The following is a 13,749-nucleotide window of genomic DNA, read 5'->3' on the forward strand; positions in this document are numbered from 1 at the left end:
ACAAGAATACTGTGGGAGACCGTGTCGAAAGCTTTGCTAAAGTCAAGAAACAATACATCCACTGCTTTCTCTTCATCCACAGAACCAGTAATCTCATCATAGAAGGTGATTAGATTAGTCAGGCATGACCTTCCCTTGGTGAATCCATGCTGACTGTTCCTGATCACTTTCCTCTCATGTAAGTGCTTCAGGATTGATTCTTTGAGGACCTGCTCCATGATTTTTCCAGGGACTGAGGTGAGGCTGACTGGCCTGTAGTTCCCAGGATCCTCCTTCTTCCCTTTTTTAAAGATTGGCACTACATTAGCCTTTTTCCAGTCATCTGGGACTTCCCCCGTTCGCCACGAGTTTTCAAAGATAATGGCCAATGGCTCTGCAATCACAGCCGCCAATTCCTTTAGCACTCTCGGATGCAACGCGTCCGGCCCCATGGACTTGTGCACGTCCAGCTTTTCTAAATAGTCCCTAAGCACCTCTTTCTCCACAGAGGGCTGGCCATCTACTCCCCATGCTGTGATGCCCAGCGCAGCAGTCTGGGAGCTGACCTTGTTCGTGAAGACAGAGGCAAAAAAAGCATTGAGTACATTAGTTTTTTCCACATCCTCTGTCACTAGGTTGCCTCCCTCATTCAGTAAGGGGCCCACACTTTCCTTGGCTTTCTTCTTGTTGCCAACATACCTGAAGAAACCCTTCTTGTTACTCTTGACATCTCTTGCTAGCTGCAGCTCCAGGTGCGATTTGGCCCTCCTGATTTCATTCCTACATGCCCGAGCAATATTTTTATACTCTTCCCTGGTCATATGTCCAACCTTCCACTTCTTGTAAGCTTCTTTTTTATGTTTAAGATCCGCTAGGATTTCACCGTTAAGCCAAGCTGGTCGCCTGCCATATTTACTATTCTTTCGACACATCGGGATGGTTTCTCCCTGTAACCTCAGCAGGGATTCCTTGAAATACAGCCAGCTCTCCTGGACTCCTTTCCCCTTCATGTTAGTCCCCCAGGGGATCCTACCCATCCGTTCCCTGAGGGAGTCGAAGTCTGCTTTCCTGAAGTCCAGGGTCCGTATCCTGCTGCTTATCTTTCTTCCCTGTGTCAGGATCCTGAACTCAACCAACTCATGGTCACTGCCTCCCAGATTCCCATCCACTTTTGCTTCCCCCACTAATTCTACCCGGTTTGTGAGCAGCAGGTCAAGAAAAGCTCCCCCCGAGTTGGCTCCTCTAGCACTTGCACCAGGAAATTGTCCCCTACGTTTTCCAAAAACTTCCTGAATTGTCTATGCACCGCTGTATTGCTCTCCCAGCAGATATCAGGAAAATTAAAGTCACCCATGAGAACCAGGGCGTGCAATCTAGTAGCTTCTGCGAGTTGCCGGAAGAAAGCCTCATCCACCTCATCCCCCTGGTCCAGTGGTCTATAGCAGACTCCCACCACTACATCACTCTTGTTGCTCACACTTCTAAACTTAATCCAGAGACACTCAGGTTTTTCTGCAGTTTCGTACCAGAGCTCTGAGCAGTCATACTGCTCCCTTACATACAGTGCTACTCCCCCACCTTTTCTGCCCTGCCTGTCCTTCCTGAACAGTTTATAACCATCCATGACAGTACTCCAGGCATGTGAGTTATCCCACCAAGTCTCTGTTATTCCAATCATGTCATAATTCCTTGACATCACCAGGACCTCCAGTTCTCCCTGCCTGTTTCCAAGGCTTTGTGCATCCCACCGCCCCTTGACCAGCCAGTATTTTCATGGTGACACTTATCAGCACTGGGAGTTCAACCATCGCTGCAAACTCTACTTACATGAAGGCAGCATCGTTTGCACTGGTGCAGTTTACCCCAGTGTGAAGCCCTTATTCCAGCCCAGTTATGGAGTTGCTCAACAGCTCCCCCTGCTGATTGGGGTGTGGCCTCAGTAGTCCAAGTACAAAGCCACAGCACAGTTTGCTAAAGTACCTAGGTCTCCTGAGGGAAAGGAACTTCCTCTTCCTCCATTGCAACCTACAAAATGATCCAATCCATGATGTAGCTCTGGATCATTCATAGAGGATCCTTGCATAGAGAAACCATTGCTAAGTTAAGACATAAGCCAGGGCTGATGGGCAGCTCAGTGGCCTTTTGACAGAACTGTGTTCATTCCAGAGGCACAACCACGGGTCAGTGTAGATGTCTCAGATCATTTGTAGAGAGCCATGTTCATCATCTCGGAGCCAGCCGGGTTGAGTGGTGCCTCATGCCCTGTTGGGAGAACCCGTCTTATCCCAGTGGACAAAATCGGAGTGAGTGGTGCCTTGTGCCCTCAAGGAAGAAACCTGTTCACCCTAGATGGAGAACTGAGGGGGACTGTTGACTCACTCCCTATAGGGACACAATTATGGTAGAGGTTCAAACTGGTGAAGATCCTGATAGAAGGGGACAGACCTGGGCCAGTGAAGACTGTGTCTTTCCTTCTCTCATCAGTGAAGAGGACAGAGAGGTGGATGGATGGATGGATGCCAGGTTGTGAGGCTGCATTTAACTGCACGGTTTTTTGTTTTCCTTTTGTGTAATTAAGAGCTAGTAATTTAATATGAAGTTGCTGCCCCTTGTGTCTATGTACCTCAGAACCTCCTCCTTTTTGACCATCTCACTCTTGCAGTGGGGTTTGTTTGAATCATTCACACCTGTCAGAGGGGAGATGTGGGGAAAAACACCCCCAGAGCGGGCGGGGGTGCGGGCGGGAGAGAGTTGTCATTAGAGCCGCATCTGCACAGGTTGTTTACACTTTCTTTGACGTTTCTGGCTTCCTGCTTACAACGTGCTTGGCTAAAGTTCCCTCAGGCAGTGCAGGGCCAGAGCAGCACTTAGTTTCTCTCAGGTCTAATTTAATATTGTTTTATACAGCTCATTTTTCGCATTTAAAACTTGCTTTAGCAGAGCCAAACCCAGAAGTATATTATTGGCCTGTCTAAGCACACCCTTAAAAGGAGTTTATCTTAATAATGATGAGATTTCCCCCTTTTTTTCCTTTAAGTGTATATACAACATTACAGTGCATCCAAAAAAAAAAAAAAAAAGCCTATGTCAAAACAACATTAAGCATTACAAACTTAGAAAAGATCAGAATTTAGGTTTCCTGCACAACTTTCATTTGGCCCCTTGTGCATATCCATTAAGATACAATCTTTAATGACATGAGCACATACTATTCTTTTCCACAGGACTCTTCCCTCATTCAGTGCAGGATGGTCAGTGAATTTTGTTTTATTCCCATCACTCATCGTATAGCTCTAGGCCTTATTTAATGTACACTATTCAAACCTTGCCCTAAGGACAGAATAATTAATTTCCTCATGGTTTTTTTCTATAGCTCTCATTAAACATTAATTAATTTATTTTCATAACATCCCCGTGACGTGTAGGATTGGTATTATCTCCATTTTATAGATGGTGGGACTGACACACAGAGAAATTAAAGTCAGGAGTGTCCACAAATTTTGGGTGCCTGATATGTGATGCTGAAGGCCTGATTCTTAAAGGTATTTAAGTGCCTAAGGCTGCAGATAGGTGCCTAGTGGGATTTTCAAGAGTGCCTGTGAAAATCCTACTAGACACCTATCTGTGTCTTTAGGCTCCTATATAGCTTTAAAAATCTGGCCCTTAGGGTGTGAATTTTCAGAATACTTAGCATTATCTGCAACCCCTCTCTACCCAGGTCCTCCCTACCATATGTTCCTTACCCTACTGCATTCCGTGTCATGCAACTTCTTCTCTCTCCTCATGACCTAGATGCCAGCAGGGGGAGCATTGAGAGCACAGGGCAAACAGTGTCCCTGCTCTCAGTTCTAGTGCCCTGCCCCAGAGCAGCCTGAAACAGCAATTGCAGGGAAAGTCCTGCTCAGCCCCAACACCGCGGGGATGGTGCATGCACAGTCCAGCGGCATGTAGGAGCTGTGAGGGGCTGGAGCATGCTCAGTACAGACAGACTTGTTGGAGAATTTAGAAGCCAAACTCTAACACATCTCTATTGAGTGTGTATGAACGGTAATTTTTTCTTGGACAAATTTGGGTAGTTTTTTCATGGAAACAGCAAAAGACACTTTCCTGTCACAAAGGCCACCCCCTTGCCAAATTTCAAGTCTCTGCTCCAAAGCCTGGAGACATTAGCGCTTCTAAAAATAACATTCCTACAACCACTTCACTAACATGGGCAAGACAACATATTTTTTCCTTATCCTGTTCTCGGAAACAGCTGAATTATTTTTGCTGAAAGTTTCCCCCAAAGAGTTCAGCAACAGGCAGACACCCAGTGTGGAAAACTTCAGCCAAAGGGTTTCAGTTTGGCAAGGTTATAAACAACAGAAAATAGGGTCTTACAAATGAAAAGTTGTGGGCAACCTTAACTATAGGGAGTGCTACCTGCACCGTCTAAAATGGTTATTTTTTCAGTCACCTTTTTCAAGCACATTTTTAAAATAGGGGTTTTTTTCTGTTTGAGTCCTTTCTCCTGCTTTAAAAATAGCTTTTACTAGGAGACAGCCTTAGCCAATGTTAGGATCTTCAAGTGCCTGCCAATTTGAGCATTCTCTCCCTCCACCTTGAAGTACAGAGCAGCACTGTTTTTTGCCCCGTCACCTCTAGATGTATTGTTCTTAAGCGTCCCTACCTGGAGCAACTTACTGGGGTGATAACATTCATGGCCAATAGCATCCCCAGGCTTTTGATTTACAAATGGGTAAGTTGGATACTTTTAGAGAGAGATTTTTTTTACTCTCAGGGATTCTGAAATGTCTGGTAATGCAGGCATAGCTGGACAAGATGTTCAAAAGTGGGTACCTAAAGCTAGGCTCCTAAAGCCATATTTAGAAACCTAAATAAGTGCCCCAATTTTCAAAAGTACTGAGCACCCAACAGTTCCCTCTGAAGTCAAAGTGCGTGATGGGAAGTCAGTGCATCTGATAACCAAGCCACTGATCTAGGTACATAGAATCATCAGGTTAGAAGGCACCACAAAGGTAATCTAGTCTAACCCCCTGTCAAGATGCAGGATTTGTTGTGTCTAAACCAGGGGTGGGCAAACTACGGCCTGGGGGCCGCATCCATCCCTTCAGATGTTTTAATCTGGCCCTCAAGCTCCTGACGGGGAGCGGGGTCCGGGGCTTGCCCTGCTCTGCACGTGCCGTGGCACCATGAGGCTCCCGGAAGCAGCAGCATGTTCTGCCTCCGGTTCCTACGTGTTGTGGCAGCCAGGGGGCTCCGCACGCTGCCCCTGTCCCAAGCGCCGCCCCTGCAGCTCCCATTGGCTGGGAACCGTGAGCATTCATGGCCTGCCATACAATTTTCATACCCAGATGTGGCACTCAAGCCAAAAAGTTTGCCCACCCCTGGGCTAAACCATCCAGGACAGATGGCTATGGAGCCTCCTTTTGGAAATGTCCAGTGAAGGAGCTTCCACAACCTCCCTAGGCATCTGTTCCACTGTCCTACTGTTCTTACAGTTAGGAAGTTTTTCCTGAGATTTAATCTAAATCTGCCCTGCATAGTTTGAACCCATTGCCTCTTGTCCTGCCCTCTGTGGCAAGAGAGAACAATTTTTCTCCATTTTTTTATGGTAGCCTTTCAAGTATTTGAAGACGGTTATCATGTCTGTCCTTAGTCTCCTCTTTTCCATTAGGAGCTAACTTCTGTTTTTGAACATGTTGGCGAGTAATACAGCACAAAGTTTTTCTATCTTCATTGAACTCTCTACTAGCAACCCAACCTATCCCCATGGAGAATATAATAGAGAGAAAAACACCAGAGGAAATCAGTGAGGGTGCTAACGGTTGTCCTGTACTGTGGCACATGTGAACATACACAGTACTGTTAAAGACAAGCTGACAAGTGTCTTCCCAGCTTGTATTCTTTCAGGGCAGGGACTTGTGTGCTCGTGCAGCATCTAGCCCAGTGGGGCTCTGATCCTGGTTTAGGCCACTGGGTGCTCCCACACTACAAATAATGAAGAAGAAAAATGAGGGAGGCTGGTGGCAAGAGGTGTGTACGAGAAGCAAGTTCAATATTGAAGCTTTCCTTCCAGGCTTAGGTGGTAGAAGTGCATGGGCTCTATATTCGTACAGTGAGCTGTTACTTGTAAAGCTATACAAAACAAATACTCTGTTTCTGAAAGCCTCTTACTATTAGAAGGGGATCTGGGTTTTTAATGCCTGCAGTAGGTTTTTAAATCACAACCAGTTCCATTATCTTTTTCTTTTCCTTTCCTTTTTTTTTTTTTAACCCTCAAGCGACTGTCTAGTGTTTCAGAGGGGAATCAGAATCTGCTTCCATTTATCCCATGTGTTTCTTCTAAATTAGTCATTGGTACCCTGCCCCCTCCACCATTTTCCATGTGATGGAGCAGACCCAGATTATTACCACCAAGCTATTTAAGGAAGGAGCAACAAAGCCAGGGAGAATAGGAATACATCTCAGACCCTATCTGAACTCAGTTTCTTCCCTAGAATGAGTGCTAGTAATCCCGGTGGTGCTACTCTTTGCATGAAACTTTCTAGTGCTGTGTCTGGGGGTCAGTGCCCTCTGTGTTTGGTCAATATCTAGTCTACTGATTTTGTTTGGAAGAACTTTGGAAAAAACTAAGGATTTAAATCCTGTGGCATAGTGTCATGAATCTGGGCACAAACCATGGACCTCCAGGTTGCTACCGTCCTGTGATAGCAGGATCAGCTATCCAATCTGCTCCCAAGCCCTAAATCCCCTATTGCTTGAGACCAAGAAGCATTCAGTTGATGCCAGTGGAGCTAGGCCGATTTAAATTATCTGAGGATCTGGCCCAGTGTCTCCAATGCAGTGCTTAATTTGAGAAGGAAGAAGTGCCGGGGCTCAAGCATAACAAAATGGCGTCCACCATACAGGCAAGGTCATGCCGCATGGAGGATGCCATTTTGTAGAACAAAATGGTATCGCCCGCACAGCATGACCTCGCACTCACAGTATATACAAGGTCATGACTTGCACGCAGGTGTAGAATTGCACGCCTTATTAAATGCCTCTGGTGGAAGAGGCATGCGGGCTGTGCCCTAGCATGAAAAGAGGTGCCAGGGCTAAGCCCCAGTACAAATTAAGCTCTGTGCCTATGCCCATTTCCAGTAATAACTTGGGCTGGATTCAAGCTGGCGACTTAGAAATTAAAATCTTCCTATCCCAGAGCCATCTATTTCCCCAGTTTATGACTTCTGAAATCTCATGACACCCATATTCCATATTACTCACTCTGGGTAAAATTCACCCTCAGGGCAGAGGATCAGCACAAGGTCTGTATATTATTTAAATCCCATTTAAATCCTCAGCATAGACCCTTACTAAAGGATGAATTTCATCTCCTGAGAACATTGGAAAATGGAATATATTGCATGTCCAAATGCCTTCTGGCTTTCTGCTGATATTCATCTCTCCATAATGCCTTTCTCAGTGGTAATTACCAAGATTCTGGCAAAACAAAACAAAGTTTCTTTGTTTTATAATAATCTCTTCCCTACTGCTGCTTGATTCATTCAGTTACTCCTCAGTCTAGGGTCTTGTGATGTCAAAATGACTTTCACAGTCACTGGATTGTGTTTGAATGAATCTGAGAGAAAGAGGAGGCTGATTAGAAAGGAAATAGCTTCTGTTTACATAAGTATACTGGTAATCAGCAGAAAATAGTTACAGAAAAGGACAGTTTTCACTGGGATTTTATAAAATTGTATATATTTAGCTTGCTGGAGTGGTGTGCTGTAGCTGCTTTTCTCTTTGACAAGACTTACAGAAACCTGGCATTGCTGTTAAACCATTCAGTTCTGAAAAGAAAGAAGGTGAGAGAAAAAGTTAAAGATTTTCCTTCTTTCAGCAGGTGATTTATCTAGAACATTTGTCTGTAATTCAACCACTATAGCCTGTGCATTGTGATACTCCAGCTGGAGTTACCACTGCATCACTTAATTAATTTTAAATCTCCATAGCATGGACTGACCTAAATTATATTTTATTTTATTTATTTATACATATTTTATTTCAGCAGTCAGATGGCCAGTAACATTAACCTTTTCTTCCTTACCTGCCCTCTCTCTGTCCCATTCAGTCAGACCAATAGATCAGTTCATAGACCAACCAATTGTACTCATTTGGAAACTCTCTGGAAAACTTTTGTCTCCACATAATCACCTGTGGCGGAACATGTGGGGTTAGATCCATAGCTGGTGGTAAGTCAGCATTGCTGCATTGACTTCAACAAAGCTATCTTGGTTTACACCAGCTGAGGATCTGGTCTGTGGTGTCCTGAACCATGCTTGCTTCTGTAGCTGTTATGACTTTCTTCTTCTCAAATACTATACAGTGGAAAATCCTTATCAGACTAACATATTTTCAGACACATTACCCTTTCAAGTAGAGAAGCCTGGAAAACCAGGATTTTTCTCGAAACATTTTTTGTAGGAAAAAAATCCCCTTTTGAAATTTTCCCAATGGGAAATTCCAAAAATATGTGAGAGTGGGGTGTTTTTGTTTTTCACTTTCCCACCCTTCCTTGCTGTTTCTCAACTTTTTCCAGTGAGAGGGAAACACTTTTTTTCTTGTTTAAAACCATATTTTCAAGTGTTAACGCTTCAACACGCTATTAGTTTTCCAACTGACAAAAGTCTAAAAACTAACAGAAAGTGGGAGGGAAAAGTAGGTTTTACCTGGTCATTTCAAAACCAAATATTCTGAAGAAAAAAAAAATCCCCCAACATGCTTTTGGGAAATGAAAAACTTAATCAAAACAATCCCCCCTGCACACACACACACACACACACACTCAAATATTTTTGACAAACACTATTTTCCGGTGGGGTTTTTTTTTTTAAAGAATGCAGTCAGTTTTACTCACCAATGTTGCATTATCTGTTGTCCACAAAAATCTAGATTTTTGTAAAAACAAAAACAAAAGAAATAGTTTTTCTGCTGCAGGTACACAGGGCCAGATCCTTAGCCTTAGTTATATGTAGTTCCATATAACTTGGATAAAGAGTTACATTGCCTGAGGATCTGGTCCTGGTCTAGCTATGCAGTGTTGTCCTAGGGACTGCTCCCTTTCTAACCCAGGCTGGCATAAAAATGTCACCAGCTAAACCATAGCACAGAAGAGATGTGACCTCTCCCACCTCACTAAGATGTGAAGTCTACTGCACCCATTTTTCCTTAGTGAGGTGGGAAATGAGAGAGGCTTCAAAGTCTACCTGGGTAATTTAACTACTGCTAAATTTGGACAATCTCCCATCTCTACACTATAGACTTCTGCTGGAACAGCTAGGTTGGTCAGAGGTGCGAAGCTTTGTGATGCCTGACTGACATAGTTGTGTTGCCAAAAGCCCTGAGTGGAGGTGCAGTTAGGCCAGCAAAGCAGTGCTTTTACCGTGTAGTTTATTTTGCTTGGGGTGCGGATGTAGAATTGGAACAAAATATACCGGAAAAAGCAGTATCCAGGGATAGCTTGCAGGTGAAGTGTCCTATGTAGTCCTGGCCCTTGAGGCAATGTTAACCTGATCTGATAATGCCAGCTGCTTTCTCACTCCACCCTTCCTGTTGTTATAGCTGCTTCTTTTGTCCGTATCTTGTTCCTGTTTGCTGTCTAAACTTACGAATAGGCCTGTCCCATTCATCCTCTAGTTTAAAGGTTTCCCCTTGGATTTGTTGAACTTCCGTTGAGCCATACTATCAGTCCTCATTCCGTTCAGATGTCGCCCAACCCGTCATCTTTCAATCTGCTATATGCATTCTAGAGATCCTCCCTCCAAACAAATAACATCTTCCCGCCTTCACTAGTGTTTCAATCACACAGTCAGGGCTGTTTTCTTTCATTGTGTACCTGATCAGCTAGCAACAAACTATAGAAAACTACAGCCAATGGGCTGGACCCTCTCTTTCTTTCAATGGAGTTGTGGTCATTTACATCAATTGAGGACATAACTTTACATTTAAAAGTTTGACATAGGCTGGGATTTTCAAAGGGTGCTAAGGAAGTTAGGCACACAAGTCCCATTGAATTTCCATAGGAGTTGGGTGCTTAACTCACTTAGGCTGCCTGCTACACATGCCTGTTCTCTCATATGCCTGTTCCTATGCCCAATTTCCGTCCCCCCTTGATTGTGAGTATGGGTTAGGAGCCTCCTTTTAGCCCACTGGTCAGATTGACGTGGGAAAAAACGGTGGTATTCTACTTAAGATCCACCCTGGGTCCCAGTTTATTGTATGATCACATGACTTGTTAAAATGGAAGAGTTTTCAAATATTAAACATCAATACTACAATCTTGCCGCTTACTCAGTTTGAAGTCCTGATTTTCATTCCTGTTGGGTGTTTCTAAATGGGAAACATTAATCCCAGGTTAACAGGAGAAAAAGAACAATCTGGAAAAGTAGAAAACTCAAGTACTCTGTAGGCTTCCTGGTGACTGGGTGGCTCAGAGGACTGGAAAGAAAGGAAGCCTCCACAATAACTAACATGCCATTGCTCCCTGTTCTATTGAGAGAAATGTGGGTCAAGCCGTTGCACCACATTTAAAAGCTATTGCATTTAGTACTTGACATAGGTGAGTTTCAGCCATCTAAGAAGGGGAGGGGCATGTGGTTAAGGCAATGGACTAGGTGTCAGGTGACCTGGGCTCAAAAATCAGCTCTGCCAGAGACTCCTGGTGTGACCTTGATCAAGTCACTTAATCCTTCTGTGCGTCAATTCCCCATCTGTCAAAAGGCAATAACATATCCTTTGTCTATTGAGAATGCATGTTCTTGATGGGGGAAGGATCTGACTATGTTTATGTACAGCGCCTAGCGCCATGGGTCACCATTCTCATTTGGGGACATTGGGTGTTACTGCAATACAAATAACAAAGAATTACATAGTACTTCCTGTAAAGAGGTAAGGATTATACTGTGGGGCTGATAATGGGCAACATTTTCTAAAGAGAGTTAGGAACATAAATCCCTTTGAAAATCAATGAACTGAGCTGCTTTTGAAAATTTTGCCCACTGTAAAATGCAATCTTTCACCTCTTCATCACTCATTTATTGCTTTCCCTGTTCACTAGTGATGACGTGTCACAGGTGCCAGCTGTTCTGTGGCCTGTACGTATTGAGTCAGTGATTTCAGCCCTCTTTTCCCCGTGGGAAAGTGACCACAGCCAGGGCCTCTGACTTGCATGTTCATTTGCTGTCTGACAGAGAGGCTAAGGAGCGAATAGGCCTGAGGACTGAAGTACTTTCTTACCCCTCCAGAACAGGTTGAATTACATTGCAGGGCTGGGGGTAGGAGGGGAAGCTGCTACTGCCTGTACTGTGGATAAACTGTGGACTTCTAGGGTTTTCTGTCTGGCACCTTGCAGCAACGCAGATCCTGGGATTAGAGCATCTCATTATAAATGACTGCCTATGTCACACCGACAGACCCCAGTCTTCAGCAGGCGGGATCGAACCTGGGATCTCTGGAGCTAAATGCATGAGCCTCTACTGCATGAGCTAAAAGCCACAAGGCTCTTAGCTAAGGCTGTAGCGGACTCGTTAATCTCTAAATGGTCTCAGTGCCACTAGAGGGGACAGAACACCACACCCAGGAGGTGTGTGGGTTCCACATACACTTTTGATTTGCCTTTTCACAAACTGAATATGTCCTGTGCAGGAGGGACCCTGGCAAATGAGTTCCTGACAGAAGAAGAGCTGTATATTCGTTGGCTGCAGATTGTGACGTTCCTTCCTGTGATGTCCTTCAGCACTCCGCCATGGGTCTGCTGTGACGAATGGGTACGTACTCTCCATGTACTACACCAACGCATGCTCCCTGATGCACACGGGACAGCTAAACTGCCCTGTAGCACCTTTCATCCAAAGATCACAACAGAGCTTTATAACGCCCCCGTGAGGCTGGTATTACTCTCTCTTTTTTACAGGTGAACAAGCTGAGGCACAGAGATGTTCAAGGCCAAAAGGTTCAGAATTCAGAGTTTAAAAAAAATAATAAAAATCATTAATACAAGCTCCCCCGACACAATTTGAAGAATGGATTTTCATTTCTGTTCAGTGTTTCTAAATTGGAAACATTAAGTAATCCCAAAGTAACAGGAACAAATAACCAATAAGAAGTCAGGCTCCTAAATCCATAGATTCCTAAACAAGTGTGGGTGGATTTTCAATAATGCTGAGAACCTTCATCTCCCGCTGAAATCAACAAACCTGGGCTCAGTCAGATCAGTGAAGGAAGTGAATTCCAGGACAAGAGCAGTTCAGTGCGAACACCCTGCTTCTGGAGCCCCAGATGTTTATATCTAGGGTCTGTTGGCTCAAGTGTTTCAGCTGTTCTAGAAAGCCAGGGCACTTCCTGTAATATAGTGCCCATGGCTAAACTTGCTCAACAGGTTAGCAAGCTACTTTCTGCCCCAGCTGTTGCTTCTGAGAGGTTCTCAAGAGCAGTTCAGAACAGGACACATTGCGGTTAACCAGTCTAGAAGTCAGAAAGATATGAACAACAATGCAAGGTCTGTGTTTGAGAGAAATACCTTACCTAAAGGAGATAGAGAATGCCTTTTGGGCTACCAGTGCCACCTGAGATTCCAGGAGCAATCAGGCAACCTAAATCACCATCAAATTGTTCACCACTAAAGGCTTGGCTACACTTGCACATTAGAGCGCATTAAATCAGCCCCGGGTGCCCTAACTCCTGAGGTGTCCACACTGGCAAGGCACTTAGAGCGCCTGGATTCTGCAGCTGGAGAGCTCCTTGTAATCTACCTCCACCAGAAGCATAAAGCTTGCTGTGCCCCGGCTGAAATGCCCAGGTGTCAGTGTGGTTGATGTGTTGCATTACTGCACTGTGATTGGCCTCTGGAAACATCCCATAATCCCCTGAAGTCAAGTGGCCACTCTGGTCATTGTTTTGAACTCAGCTGCAGGCATGTGGATATCCCCTTTCAAAGCTCCGTTTCTGACAGCCCGCTGCTTATCTGCTCCGGGACAAAGCAACCCATTACTGTGGAATGCTGCTGCTGTTAGTGTGTGTGAGAGAGAGAGGCGGGGCGAGGGGGAAGGGGGTCTGCTGCTGTCTGAACTTACAAGACAGCATGCTGACACACTGCCCCCCAAAACACACTGTCTCTCCCCCTACATACACACAACACACTCCCTGTCACACTCCACCCCCACCCCCATTTGAAAAGCACGCTGCAGCCACTTGCACATTGGGATAGCTATCCCAATGCACTGCTCTCTGTGGCATTGCAAGAGCTGTTAATGTGGCCACGCCACTGCGCTTGCAGCTGACAGTGTAAACACACAGCAGCGTTTTCCCTACTGCTGTCTCCGAAGGCTGGTTTAACTCCCAGCACTCTACATCTGCAAGTGTAGCCAAGCCCTTGGACAAACACTAGCGAATACCCCTGAACTGTAGGAAGCAAACCACACCTACTGGACTGGCAAGGTCCTTTCCCTAATCTATGGGCACTGCTATCTTGTCTGGGTTAAGCTGTAGCCAGGTCACTCTCATCCAACCCTCAATAACAACAAAGCAGTGATAAGTGACACTCCCCGCTGTTCAGGTCTGATGAAAGTGATACCTAGAGCTGTGTACTATCAACATACTGATGGCACCATTGCCCGTGAAGTCATGCTATCTCTCCCAGCAGTTCCACATACACATAGAAGAAGAGTGGTGGTAGAACAGAACACTGCAGAACTGCGCTCCTGACTTTCCTTGAAGCAAATAAGTGCC

General features: G+C 45.0%; 1 protein-coding gene across 1 annotated transcript in view; it reads left to right on the forward strand.

Moving 5' to 3' along the window:
• Window positions 1–13,749, forward strand: part of LOC141989953 (SITS-binding protein-like) — a 72,663-nt gene that overhangs the window by 39,348 nt on the left and 19,566 nt on the right. The window contains exon 11 of the mRNA XM_074956895.1: window positions 11,668–11,789. Within this exon, the coding sequence (XP_074812996.1) occupies window positions 11,668–11,789 (122 nt within the window). The remainder of the gene's footprint in view (window positions 1–11,667; window positions 11,790–13,749) is intronic.

This window comes from Natator depressus, chromosome 6 (assembly GCF_965152275.1).
Source record: "Natator depressus isolate rNatDep1 chromosome 6, rNatDep2.hap1, whole genome shotgun sequence".
Lineage (NCBI taxonomy): Eukaryota > Metazoa > Chordata > Testudines > Cheloniidae > Natator > Natator depressus.